General features: G+C 30.4%; 1 protein-coding gene and 1 long non-coding RNA gene across 5 annotated transcripts in view; both read right to left on the reverse strand.

Annotated features, from left to right (window-relative positions):
• Positions 1-15,072, reverse strand: part of LOC126733480 (uncharacterized) — a 264,393-nt gene that overhangs the window by 36,387 nt on the left and 212,934 nt on the right. The gene's annotated exons all lie outside the window — the stretch shown is intronic.
• LOC126733453 (LIM domain kinase 1) overlaps positions 1-15,072 on the reverse strand; it is a 44,291-nt gene that overhangs the window by 27,629 nt on the left and 1,590 nt on the right. For 2 of the 4 annotated variants that reach the window (XM_050436763.1, XM_050436764.1), the window contains exons 4-13: positions 8,466-8,596; positions 8,241-8,411; positions 7,921-8,016; positions 2,020-2,152; positions 1,727-1,962; positions 1,514-1,666; positions 1,286-1,427; positions 1,149-1,235; positions 990-1,089; positions 816-939 (exon numbers count right to left, since the gene is read on the reverse strand). In XM_050436763.1, coding sequence (XP_050292720.1) covers positions 816-939; positions 990-1,089; positions 1,149-1,235; positions 1,286-1,427; positions 1,514-1,666; positions 1,727-1,962; positions 2,020-2,152; positions 7,921-8,016; positions 8,241-8,411; positions 8,466-8,596 — 1,373 coding nt within the window. The remainder of the gene's footprint in view (positions 1-815; positions 940-989; positions 1,090-1,148; positions 1,236-1,285; positions 1,428-1,513; positions 1,667-1,726; positions 1,963-2,019; positions 2,153-7,920; positions 8,017-8,240; positions 8,412-8,465; positions 8,597-15,072) is intronic. The other 2 variants (XM_050436765.1, XM_050436766.1) reach the window with 1 other exon arrangement.

A 15,072-nucleotide genomic window follows, 5' to 3' on the forward strand; every position in this document is an offset into this window, starting at 1 on the left:
CTTTACGAACATTTTGGAATGTGGACACATCAATATTGCGACATGCATCAATTATTCTTTGACATAGATCGAAGATAGATTCTCGCTGGGTGACGTCGACTTTTTCTTTCAAGTAGCGCCATAAAAAAAAGTCCAGAGGTGTAAGATCGGGCGACCTGGCTGGCCACTCGGTAGGCTCTCGGTGACCAATCCACCGATTAGAATAAGTATTAGTCAAATATTCTCTAACGCATCTGCTAAAGTGAGGCGATGTCCCATCTTGTTGAAAAACTGTCCTTGCAAAAAGTCTTTCCTTGACAAAACATTAAAACAATCTTATGATTAAATGTCTTAATGCACCGCTTTTTGCTTTATCACGCGACTTTTAAAGCTAATTGATGGATGGAATAGATTTTAAGTAATAGACTAATAATTTCTAGATAACATAACAGATTTTAGACTAGTTTCTAGAATAGATTGTTTGTCAAAATGTCAAATTAAAAATAATGTTCTTTGTTTCCATTGCCTACAACTCTATTTTCTTTTGTTTGTGTCCGAATATTTATATGTGTTATTATGTTATTTGTGTGTTAGCAAAATATTGCGAGGTTCTCAATATTTGCTTAATTTTTTTGGTTCAGTATCATAGTACATAAAATCAATTTGGTTAACATAATGTGCAAACAATAATTTCAATAACTTATTAAAGAAAACATTAATGGAAAAAAACAAACTTTAGGAGTAAAAACCGATAACATCCAAACATTTTTGTATAAACCTTAATCATATATAATGACTATAAGTAATAAATTAGTGGAAACAATGTAGGAACTTACCTATGAATAATATTCATGGAATGCAAATAGGCCATTCCAGCGGCAATATCTTTGGCAAACGAAACCCTTTGCTCCCACGGAAGGGGCTGCGAGGAGTCATGCAGGAGTTCCGTTAAAGTACCACCTAATCAAACCCCCTTACAGAAAAAATTAAAACTGTAAAAAAACCCTTACCAGAAATATATTCAGTAACTAAATGCAATTTCTGTTCCTTATAAAGTACCCCGATAAACTTTAACACGTTATTGTGGTGTAAGGACCTTAGTACAGCAACCTAAAAAAAATTATTGCACAAAATGATGTTTTGTTAACCAATTTTAATAATTAACATACTTCTTTAAGGAAATTTTTCTGTGCTTCCTCGTCCACCCTGTACAATTCTTTTAGCACCATCACCTCTGAGGTATCCTTGGTTGTCACCTGAAATTGCGTGATTGTAGCAGGGGTCTAAGATTTTGTAATTTTTATACCTTAAAAACCTGCCCGAAAAACCCTTGCCCGAGCAGTTCACCCTTGACCAAATCCGAAGCCCTAAACACCCTTTGGGGAGGCCTGGATTCCAGGAACGAATAAGCTCGCGACAGTTCAAGGCATCGTTTTGAGTTTGGAGCTCTAGAAAAATATTAGATTCAAAAATCTCATTTCAAACGAAGTATTCTAGGACTTTCATTCAACAAATCAAATTAGATATGACTCACTCATCAAGTAATCTACTCATAGAAGAGCTCCTTTCTTTATCTAAAGTAGGATCTTTATCGGCCAAATGATTCTTGCGCCTCAATTGTCTGGATCTGGTACCGCTCATGTAACCCTCATCTTTCCTCTTATAGAGTCGCTCCTTGTTTTCGCCCCTTATAAAAAATTCCTCAAAATTAATTAAACATAATTTTTTCTATTGAACTACTCATTACCGGACATGTCCCTTATTATTTTCCTTTCCACCCTCCAAAGTGACATTTTCGTTACTCTTAGCGGTTTCATTATGAACAGAATCGTTTGACCCAAAAGACTTTAGGTCTAACGGAATGTTTTTATTGACTGGAATGTTGGTGTCACTCTTGGTTGTGGTCAAGGGACTGTTTGGGGACAAATTAGTCAATTGGGAGATTCTGCGAGACACTGAGTCTGGATCGTGTTCAATTGTGAGCTAAAAGTTCTTTCACTGAAGAAAATTTTTGATTTCTTCAATAAAATGATAACTTACTTGTAAAACCGTATCAGAGTATCTTAAGAGGTTTTCAACGTTTTCGATCGGGGTGTCTTTCACTGGCATGCCATTAATTTCTAATATTTTATCTCCGATATGGAGAGACATTAAGTCATTGTTCACGTCCAGCCTAAATATTAAAAATTACATTTACAAGGCAACGTTGGTATAATAATTTTATCAATTTTTAATTTTTATGTCAATGTCTTATGTTACCCAATTAGTGTAAGTCAATAAATAAGCAACACTAAAATACACCCAGTATTAATATAACTCAAATGGCCTGGAAATTATGAGCTCATTAAAAATTATTTATTTCTTAAAAATATTCATAGCAAAGGCGGTACTTCAGCAAATACAAGTACTGGAATTTCTGTCATGGAAGTTATCAAAGTTGTGGGTGTAGCAGCTTTAGTGTTGGCCATCGGATGGTACTGCTACCGAAAATCTAAAAGGGCTCTCAGAACACAAATAACAAGAGAGATCGCGAGGAGCCAGGAGATTGCATAAAAAGGGTAAAACTGGTCGTTCCACACCGGGACCAGCACCGAGGCAACGTTTGAAGGAAAAAATGGTAGGTCACTGATTTTTCTAATAACACAGATTTAACGAGACAAACAGATAAGTAAAGCAATGCATTAAAAACGGTACACCGAATGGATCCCAACTTTAAAAAGTTAAGATCCATTGGACTTCGACCCGACGGATTCGCTCCTCGGTCCGTGCTTAGTTGCCAATACAATTTTGTATGAGGAAGGTTTTTATCTATTTTTAGTATTTTAGGAAAAATGCCTGCTTCGGTCTGCGCTGGTTGGATTCATTGCGGCCGTCGGCGATGAACGGCGTCGAGTCGATGAGCGTCTTTACCCTTTTATTTAGGAACTAGACAAATTGAAAATTATTGTAAATGATTATTTCTCACTTTACTCCCGTGCGTTCTATGGGTCTGATAGTCTGATCTTTATAAAAGACATAATTGCGTTTTCACTATGCTTCCACGTTCAAGGGTTACTGCAGCAGGCAATAAATGCGACTATTACAATTGCGGAAATACTAGACGTATTGAAAAAATAAAAATGTTTAAATTTCCAATAAAACGCAAAGAAATTTGTGATGTTTGGATTTTTAATAGTGGTAAGTTACAAAATAAATTTATGTTTACTTTACCATTTACATCACACGGTTTGTGTTTTCATATGAATAAAATTAAACTAAGATTTTTTAAAATGCTATGTTTAAATTAAAACTAAATTATTCTTTAGTTATAATAGTAAATACAGCTATAATAGTAAGCTATAGTATATAATTGCCTGAACATTGAAATAATTATTGATATGAGTTATTTATGCTCGAATTTATGTTTTCGGAGATACCAAACATTTATCCTCTAACCAAATAATAATGTAATTTAGACATCTAGAACAATTATCAAACACATTTTTGTCTCTTAACCTTTTAAAAAAAATTGAAAAAGGCAAAACCTTATTTTATCAAAATATTTTTTTAATAATAAACTTAAATGCAGAGCTACTTTCTTATTACAAAAATAATTTAGTAAATTAGTACACATATTATACGATTATTTTAAATTTAAAATTATTTTTACAGTAGAAACAACACTTAAAGCCCCCAAAATAATAAAAAAATAAACTTCTTGAAAAGATCTTATTGTTATTAATACTTTACAAATATAATTTAACTATATTAGCAATAAATATAACTTTTTTTAAAACATCTTTTTTAACAAAAATAATATGTTAATTTACACAATAAACAGGTAAATATACAGGGTGTCCCATAAATAATGGTAAATATTTTAACAGTAGATTTCTTTAAAAAAAAATTAAGATTAGGTAAAATTTTCCTTGTCCGAAAGTCGAGGCATCCATGATTCAGAGTGATAAATTTAATAACGTTACTAAACGTATGTGAGTTTGAATGTTTATAACCAAGCATCAAAGTAACTGACAAGAACATAAACCATAACAGTGACAATGACGTCTATAATAATTCATCTTGTTATGCAGTCTATTTAAAAACTTCAAGTGGGAAAATAAAATTTTATCTTGAGGGCATTGAAAACCCTAAATGTAAATATTTCGAAAAGGGTGAATCGTAGCGAGATTTTTGAAGTATTTTTTTTAAGGCTAAATGTTTGCACAATGCATATTTTAAATCAACAAAACTTTTTCCTGACTCCTCCTTAAACTTATGATAATAATTAATTTTATTTTTTAACGATGTTTGTTATTTTAGGAAATATACAACTAGTCGGTCTTCCGGAAGATATCCTTAAAAACAAATGTATTTGCGAAAGACATTTTACAGAAAATGACTGGAAAACGGAAAAAAGACATCGATTAAAAGACAGTGCCGTTCCTATTAATTATAAATGTTTATTGGACAGTGAACAGAATTTACGCGTTTTAGCGCCCAAAAAGACCTATACAAATATCAAGACTAACGTGTCATTAAGTGATAGTCCGTGTTTAAGTCCACCTTCCAAGAAAAAAATGAAATTTGAAGAAGAAAACGAGTTTGTTAAAAAAATTATCGACTTCCCGGATACTCTTAACAGTCCAAGAAAAGTAAAACTTAAAAATAAAATCTTTTATCAAAGGAAAAAAATACATAATATTAAGAGAAGAATTACTCGGTTGAGAGAAAAAGTTCGCAAGTGCAAATTTTCAATTTTTAATTTGTTACCTTTTTTATCATTCTTATCCATACCTGCAAAAACGTTTGTTATGATGCAAGTACGGGGTAAACGTCGTACTTTATATTCCCGCAACGAAAAGGAGTTGGCGATCTCCCTGTACTATAAATCACCATCGTGTTACAATTTTTTGAGAAAAAACGGCATTATATTACCATCTACGTCAACCATTCAAAAATGGATTGGTCAAAATACATTTAAGACTGGCGTAGATGATAATATAAAAACCTGTCTTTAAGTTGAACTGTGCAGGTATGGACAAGAATGAAAAAAAATGTTTGGTGGCTTTTGATGAAATGTCAATCAAAAAATGCCTCGAATATAATAAAAAACTGGACCTAATAGAAGGTTTTGAAGACTTAGGTCCTCTAGGACGAAAACCAAGGGAAGCCACTCATGTCTTAGTTTTTTCTATTAGAGGCATATAGTCATCATGGAAATTTCCACTTGCATACTTTTTCTCTCACGCCACTACAAGTGGCAAGAATTTAAAACTTTTTACGTTTTAAAATCTCTAAATGAGATTGGTTTTATTCCCAAGGCAATAGTGTGTGACCAAGGAAGTCCTAATAGGGCAGCTTTTAAATTATTGAGTGTTACTAAGGAACGACCTTTTTTTTATTATAATGATCTATGTGACGCTCCGCATCTTTTCAAAAGTATTAGGAACAATTTGTTGTCGGGAACTTTTAAGTTGGGAAATAAGAGCATATGTTTCAATGTTATTAGGAAAACGTATGAAATTGATAAATCTTCATCTACAACAAGAACTCTTCCCAAAATTACCGATAAACATATTTTTCCTAATGCATTTGAAAAAATGTCATGCTCCTTAGCGCTACAGGTTTTTTCAAGTACTATGGCAGCCGCTATACGAACTGCTGTCTATAAGTGTTTTATACCCAAGGAGCTAGGTAATAATACTGCTGATTTTATAGAACTGATGAACAATTTATTCGATGCTTTCAATAGCAAACGCCCTTTTGCCAAAAATCCTTTTAATCTGGGTTTTGGCAAAGGTAAATCTGTTTTTGAAGCATTGATTAAGTTGTACCGTAAAAAGGAAAAAACCGTAATTAGCGAAACAAGGCCTCCATGTTTCGATGGAATTATTCATACTATAAATGCAATTGAACAGCTTTTTGAAAGTGAAAAAAAGGAAAATATTCAGTTTATTCTTACAAATAGATTAAATCAAGATTTCTTGGAAAACTTGTTTTCAATGACCAGGCAACGGGGTGGTTGGAATTTAAATCCAACTGCAAAGTCATTTCGACTATTTTTCAGGATTAAATCTATAACGGGTTTATTAACTCCATCAAAGTTATCGAATTGCGAAGATGATATAGATACTCAACTTTTGTTGTCAGGAATTACAAGGAATATTGATACAAAATGTGAAAGCGAAAAAACCACTCAAGGTGTTCATATATCACAAGAACTAAATACTAAAGAAGAGCGGTCTGAAAGTCCGGTTTCTGAATTAGAAGAAATTGCAGCAGTCAAAGAACCTGAGATAAATTTGGAAGAATCGGCAAATAACTATTATGCGAGGTATTTAGTTCGACGTGTTATCGAACAATTTAAATGTAAAAAATGCAAATTAAATTTTCAAAACAGCACAACATTTACAGACCCTTCTCAAATTTTTTCCCTACATAAAAGTTTCACTGGGCAAGAGAAAACATCTCTTGTAATTCCTACTTCAGAAGTTGAGTATATTGTGTCAAAAGCAATGTCCAAGTTTCAAAAATATTTAAAAAAATATAAGCATCAAGAGTTTGTGGCAACAAAAATTAAAAATAAAATTGTTTCAAAACATCTAGTATGGTTGGGGAAAAAAACTGACGAGTGTCATGACCATAGACTGTTTTTATTAAACAAACTTGTTCAAATAGGTTTATTTAAGTTCTGCAAATGGTCAAGGGAAATGTCAAAAAATCACAAACAAAAAATTAGAAATTTGCAAAATTTGTAAGAAAAATATAATGTACTTAACTTACCTAAGTATATTTTTTATACTATACTTTATCTACAGTGCGTTTTTTAAGAATCATCATATCAATCATCATCATCAATTGTCTGTCTTACATGGATGATTTTAGATGAAAAAAGTTATTTTTTGATTTATCATTTCAAACATTTTTAATTTAATAGCGGAGATCTAAATTTGAATAGACAAAGGCTAGGATTCATGTAAAGGTAATATAACACTGAAAATTTTTTTTTCTTAAAACGCCTGGTAAATGCCCACCAATTTTGATAACATTAAGACAATTTGTTAAATTTGACAATGGCTGGTTTTAAATACCTATCTCGATAAAAATTTTACGTTTTTCAATTAATTTTATTGTTTTTTTATACAACTCCAAAAAGCTTTTTAATAATTATATTTTACAAAAAAAAAAAAAATTAATTATTTGATAATTTTAATAACGTCTTTCAACACCAAGCACACAAAATTAGTACTTCACCACCAAATTACATCTAATAAGTTAATATAACACCTCCAAATCCATCCATCCATCCATCCATCTAATAAGTTATAATATAACAACTTCAATATGTAGGTATGTTGATCAATAAATCGCGCCTGTAGATATCAGGAGAGATTCTATCCTAATAATTCACATATGGCTTATAATCTGGCAACGTGGTCTAATATCGTATTGCCGCGAGAGAAGTAAAATTTAAAATATTGAGAATTTAACTGATCGCTTGATCGAAACGCCGCCAAACACCGTGTTCCATATACCGCCGTAAGATTACGTATCTGTTTATCTCGTTAAATCTGTGCTAATAATCAAGACTATTTTTGAAATTACTAATTATTTTGAAGCAAATTTGGTCCCTAGACTTATTTCCGTAATGTACTTTTGACAATATATAGAAAAAAAACTGTGCATCTCCGATTTTTTCAAATTTAAATTAAGAATCGCGATTAATTCAGTAAATCTATTAATTTTAAATTTTAAGTGAAATATTAAGATAAAACAAAAAAAAACAAAGAATCTAAATTATTCACAATAGTTGTAATAACAGTACACAGCTCTTCATAGGCAGTAATATAAATAATCACTAATAAAAAAAAGAAAGATTTTTTTAGACTATAGGGTTTAAGCAAATTTGAAATTCAATTAAATTATCATGCTATTTGTAATATTGAAAAGTTATTCACCTACCTATAAAAAGGAATCTTAAAGCAGCAAAGGTTAAAAGCTGAAGTTAATAATGCAAAAGCCACCTGCAGAAGTTTCCCTTGTAGTTTCCATATTAACCTATTGAAGAATTAGTAGAGTTTAGAAATCTAGTTTATTAAATAAAACCTTTACCACAAGTTTTAATTAAAAATACTAATCAAGTTATTAATGTTTAATAGTGAATCATTTGTTGGTGTAAATGCCATTGATTGTTCACCCAATTAATAATCAGACAATTATTTTGCCTTATCAAAATTAAGTGTGAATGTAAACATTAGTCTTATATCGCCTTATTTACTTACTCAGATATAGTAAAACACTGGCTATTTTCTGATAGCATTACATCTCTAGACAGTTTAATGCCCTTTTGTCCTCGAGGCACTTCTACCAACCTGATAGAATGAGGCTTCCTGGCAAAAGGAAATCTGGCTGTTTTTTGCAACGGTTGCATTTGCCTTTTGTAACAACGTCCACTAAAAATTAAGGAAAATTAAAAACCTACCTCGGAAATACAGATAAATTAATACCAATAAAGTTTGGATCTTTCGACCAAAGCATAAGAATCGCCATCTCCGATAAAAGCCCCGCAGGAGCCGCAACAAAAACATTCTGGGTGAAATTTGTGTTCTCCTGCAACCATTACTGGACCTGTTATAACCTATAAAATAAAAAAAAATATTTAAAAGAATAACAAGGTGTTTTATTTTATTTTAAATCAAATCAAATCAAATCAAAAATGGTTTATTTGTCAAAATGTACAGTTTTATAGGTCAATAAAAATTACAAAGAGAAAAAAAAATTACGTTGACAAATAGGACTATTCTCTCGATTATAAAACCGTTTTCCCTAGTTAGCACAAGCAAAGAAGGGATGAAAAAGCCCTTTACAATTTACAGAAACAATTTTACAAAAATAAAAATAACGTTTTTATATAGGAATGCAAAGTAAGATATAGAATTAATTAACCTAAGATTTTAAGACAGGCAGCGGCAGTGCGACAACGGACGAGCGCAAGGAGAGAGGACAGACAAGGCGAAAAAAGACCCCAAAAAATAACCCCAAGATGCGTGCATCGGCCTAGGCTATTAAAAAATATACGTATGTATGTTACGGAAAAAGAAAGAATAAAACTAAAAGCGGGATTTTAAAATATAATCTCCGAACATTTCACTGAAAATTAGCATATTATATACACATGTATATCTTCTGTTACATGTTACTATTTCTTGTATTATGTTATTATACGCATTATCCCATTTTATATATCACCCTACTTGAATTAATTGCCAATTATTTGTTCCATAAGTAGTTTAGATTTTATTTGACCAGAGAAAGCTCCCAAGGGCATTTGCTTCATGTCATTGTTTAAGCCATTCCACATTTGAACAGCTACATACTTAAAAGAACGTTGAAATTTTTTTTTTTTGAAAACAATTTTATATTACTCAATAATATACATATTATTCTATTTATAATAAGTCTCTAAACAGTGCTTGTAGCTCTGGCCTCGAGATTAATACAAAAATTCACATATGAAACTAGTGTACACAATAATCATAGGTAGGTTATATTAATTAATTATAATGTAAAGTAAATTATAAATAAGGTATCTCATTACATAACTAATTTATACTAATTTTACAACTTGACTGATTAAATAGAAAAATATTCGTTGAGTTTTGTAACAAATGTTTTAAATATTTGAATATTTCTTAAATCATTAGGTAGCCTATTAAATGCTTTAGATGCAGAATACATTGGGCTATTCATTCCAATCATTGTTCTATTGTAACTAATATATAAATTTAATTGACCTCTGGTATTGCGTCTATGAACGTCGTTTGAGAATGTAAAATTTATATTGCATTTAATTTTTTTGTTTATAATTTCATATATGAGTTTACATTTTTCGAACTCCATTAACTGATTCAATTTAAAAACTTTAAGCTCCCTATATAGAAAATCTGTATTTGTAAGTATATTATATTGAAATAATATTTTAAGGACCTTATTTTGTAAAATTTGGATATTGTCAAATTTTGTTTTAGAACATGTTCCCCATATAGGTATCAAATATCTAAAGTGGGACAAAAAGAAAGCATTATAGATATTCATTTTTGTATTATTTGTTAGGTAGCTTCGGCTTTTATATATACAGGGTATCATAGAATTTATTTTGGATGTAATTTTGTTTATGTGAGTTTGCCAAGTCAATGCTTGATCAATATTTAAACCAAGATATTTAATGGAGGCAACTTTCTCTAGGCTAATTCCATTTATGTTTAGTTGAATATTATTTACTTGTTTGTTTTTTTGTTTAAACAGCATATATTTGGTTTTGTCGACATTTATTTTTAACCTGTTGTAAACTAGCCATTTAAAGTACAAGCTCAGATCAGCATTGATAAATTGCGCTAACTCCTCTTCATTTTCACCTTCATATACAAGGGCCGTATCATCTGCAAAAGTAAAATATCGAGCACGTAACCTGGCAAATTTTAGACCTAATACGTATAAAAGATATAATAAGGGTCCCAATACAGAGCCTTGAGGCACTCCATATTTATTCGAAAACAATTCACTAGCTACTCCCTCCCAGTAAACATATTGACTTCTATCTTGTAAGTAGGTTTGAATCAGTTTCAAAAAGAGTTTTCCAAATCCCATGAGCCTAAGCTTTTTTAATAAAATATCAAAACTTACTACATCAAAGGCTTTCTGTAAATCAATGAATACCACAACTACAATTTTTTTGCTATTTAGGGACTTTGAAATACAACTAATAAAGTCAAATGTTGCCGAAAGAGTACTGCTATTTTGAATAAAACCATACTGATGACTATCCAGCAATGTATTTTTATGTACAAAAGACATTACTCTTTTTTTAATAATTTTTTCTATTATTTTTGATAAAGTATTAACAACAGTAATGGGTCTATAGTTATTCATTTGATCCTTATCGCCAGATTTAAATATGGGAGTAATTTTATTTTTTTTTAATTCATTGGGATACACACCAGTGTTAAAGACATTATTTATTAGTTTCGCTAATATATTTATAACATAATCTTTTAAATTAATTATGTCCAACACTGTTATGCCATCCTCGCCTGGAGAACAATTCCGTCTTAATCCCATGATGATTTCACAAACCTCATCACAATTTGTTGGTGAAACATTCAACATACTATCACAGTTAACTTCATCAAATATATTTTCGTCATCAATATGTTGAGTCTGGTTTACAAGTTTATTAACAATACTCTCTCCGACTTGGGAAAAATGTTTGTTTAAACAATTAACAATATCTTTTTTTTCTTTTATAATTGTTCCATTTAAGGTAAGAGAATTTATTTGAGTAGTGTTTGATTTATTTTTAAAAAACTTGTTTATAAATTGCCACTGTTTTTTTTGACTGCCGCCTGCATGTTCCCATTCTTTGCGAAAATACTGATTTTTTAATGCTTTTATTTTATTTGTTATTTTGTTTTTAATTGTACGAAATTCTTGATCATATAACGCACTACCAGGGTTTTTTATTTTTCGTTTGTATATAAAGTCGCGTTTTTTCATCATTTCTAGCACCTCCTCATTGATCCATGTATTATTTTCTCTTATCCTAAGTGATTTAATGCGTTGAGCTTCATTTTTTGATTTCTGGATCAAATCGGTCAGTTCCTGAAATGATGATATGCTTACATTTTGAATATTTTGTTTAAATTTATACACAAATTTTTTATAATCAATGCTGCTAATCATATATTTTATCTTTGGTTTATATTCTTTGGTGGCATAATTTATATAAAATAACAATTTCTTATGATCAGAAAAAGAACAAGAACTAACATTTAGGTTTTTGATTAAATTCGAGCTGCCCTCTGACAAAACATGATCTATAATAGTATGACTTCGCTCTGCGACTCTTGTAGCGTTTTCATACATAATTTCATTATGCTGCGCTTCTATGCAATGGTACGATAAAAACGTTATTTCGTGTGGCATGCGCATGTTCGAATTCTTGAAACTGACTTCTTAAATTAAATGGTTGATTATTATTTACTATGCGATATACAAAATTATACATATGTAGCTTTCTTCTATTGTTCATATTTAATATTTTATTATTATTGAGATAAGGCGATATATGGTTTCTGTAGGGGATACTATAAGAGAATCTCATACAGGAATTTTGGACTTTTTGTATAATTTTTTTATTTTGTGAAGATAAAGAATTTCCATAGACTACGTCACCATAATCAAACAATGACAAAATAAGACTATCGCACAATAAGTACTTTTGTTTTGCCGATAAATTTCGCTTAAACTTAAAAAGTTTTTTTAAACGTAAATAAGCAGTTTTCGTTTTATTTTTTATGTGTAATTCAAAAAAAAAGAGATGGTTAGTACTAGGCTGTCAAATATAACGCCTAGATTTTTTGCCTCGGAAACGACAGGAATTGAAGTATTATCAATAGATATAGGATTTAAGGATAAGTTGTGTTCGAGCCTTTGCCTTATATTAAAGTTGGAGCACATCAATCAATCAATCAATCAATCGGATATATTACATATAAGCTTTTACAAAGTATGTGTAATAAAATCCAATAATTATAATCTATCTCAGTACATTTTAAGGTGCACCTAGGTAACCAAATACCTGTATGTGCAAAAAAAATCAAAAACAATTTTATAAAAATAAATATTTAAACAAAATATGTCCCATCCACTAACTATTGCAAAGTTTCCATTTAACACCCAATAAATAATTAAACATTAGAAAACAAAAATCCTTCACGATCACGTATGAATGCCTAAAGCTATGAAATATGAAAATTAATTAACAGTAAGTAGTTTTTTAAATACATGTAAATGATCATAAATGTAATCCCCAGATATTTTACAAAATATGGTGGTAATAAGTTGTACAGTTTGGGTGCGTGGTAAAAAATTGATTTTAATTTCATAGTAGTGGCAACAGTTGGAATTGATAAGTGTCTATTTACACTTAATCTAGTCTGATACTGATGATTAACAAAGTTCTTAAATTTATTCGACTTGTGAATATATATACAGAGCGACCAACAGTATAATGTGCGTACATCAAAAATATTTCTGGAATAAAGTAATGCAGTAGAAAATCTTTTGTTTTTTTTTGAAAATAACTTTTAAAATGTAGTTTTGGGTTACATTTAAAGAAGTCAATGTGTTTTGGTATATCCCACCCCAAAGAATTAGACCATACCTTAGTAGTGATTCCACAATTGCTTTATAAATCGAAATCAAAAGTTGTTTATTTAATATTTCCCTGAGCACATAAAACTTGTATATTAGTTTTCGAATATTTTTTGATAGTCTAAGGATGTGGTGGTCCCACTTTAAGTGTTTGTCAATATAGATTCCAAGATATTTTGTAGAGTGAACTTCATGAAGTTTATCCATAAGACTATCTATGTAAATACTATTAAATGATGGACGGTTTGCAGCTGTGAGGGAAAATGCTATATAAATAGTTTTAGTGATATTTAATGATAATTTAAATGAGTCTAGCCAGTGTTTTATTTTCTTTATACCGTTTATAGCATGTTCCTTCACCAAATCCCATGTTTCCCCATAGAAAGTTACTGCTGTGTCGTCAGCATAAGAGATAGTACTACCGTTTTGTATTGACATATTGGTTAAGGAATTTACATTTCAATAATAAGAATTTTAGATTTTGTGGCATTAAGCTTAAGATTATGATTTTCTGCGTATTTATGTAGACTAATTAAATCACTATTAAAATTTTGATAGAATAGATTTATATTATTAAGGTGAATTGGAATATAAACTTGGGAATCATCGGCATATTGTTGCAAAGTGGCGTGTTTTATTACTTTGTACATATCAGCCACGTAAATAGAGAAAAGTAACGGCGATACTATAGAGCCTTGAGGTACTCCCTGGTTAAAAGGTGTAAATTCTGAGTAATGCTTTTCAGACTGCCGAACCACCATAACACAACTGTCTCTATTACGCAAATAATCCTTGAAAAAATTTACACCGCTCTCTGAAATACCAATATATTTTAATTTTGCCAATAACATATCATGGTTAATCGTGTCAAAAGCCCTACTAAAGTCCAATAAGGCCATACATGTTGGCTGACCATTCTCCTCATTTACCCTAATATCATTTAAAATACCCACCAAACTTGTAGACGTGCTAAAGTTTTTTCTGAAACCGGATTGACAATCGGGGATAATTTTATGTTTATCAACAAAATTTGAAATTTGATTAAAAATATGTTTGTCCAGAATTTTAGATAATGCTGGTAGAATACTAATTGGTCTGAGATCTTTATGCACTTTTGGATTTGAATTTTTTGGAATGGGTTTAATAATTGCCCTTTTCCACATATTTGGAGACTTTTGTTGAAGAATACATTCGTTAATAATATGCAATAAAGGACTTAAGCAAAAAGTCAAACACAATTTTATATCTTTTATAGAAATACCATCGATTCCCGTTGCATTTGATTTAATAGTCGAGATTATTTTAATCATATTGTCTTGGTCCAAAAGCTGGAAATTAAGTTTTATATTATTTATGGTATTATTTTGATAAAATTCAATACATTCTTTACTTGTAGTATCAGGTAGGGTGGAAACAGTATTAAAAAAATTGCCAATATCTGTTGGATTTGATATGTTAGTAGGTAGCTCGTTTTGATATCTTTTTCCTTTGGTTAAGAATAGTTTATCTGCTATTCTCCAAAATTCTTGTCCTTTTTTGTTTGATAGTTGATTCAAAATGTTATTTTTTCTTGTATTATAGCATGTTTTGTGTAGTTTCTTAGCTGTTTATAATATTCAAAATGAGGCTGAGATTTACTTTTCAGATATTTTTTATGAGCACGATCACGTAATTTGATAAGAGTTTTTATATTTTCGGTTATCCATGGACAGTATATTTTCTCTTTAATAATTTTATTTTTAGTCGGAGCATGTGTATTTAAAAGCTGTAAAATATGTTAATTAAAAAACTTCACTTTGTCATTAATATCTATAAGGCGGTACATCTGATCCCAATTTATAAGCAAACCATCGTTTATAAAATTTTCCATATTTATGTTGTTATAAACTCTGAAAGTCATGG

Source organism: Anthonomus grandis, chromosome 2, assembly GCF_022605725.1.
Source record: "Anthonomus grandis grandis chromosome 2, icAntGran1.3, whole genome shotgun sequence".
Classification (NCBI taxonomy): Eukaryota; Metazoa; Arthropoda; class Insecta; order Coleoptera; family Curculionidae; genus Anthonomus; species Anthonomus grandis.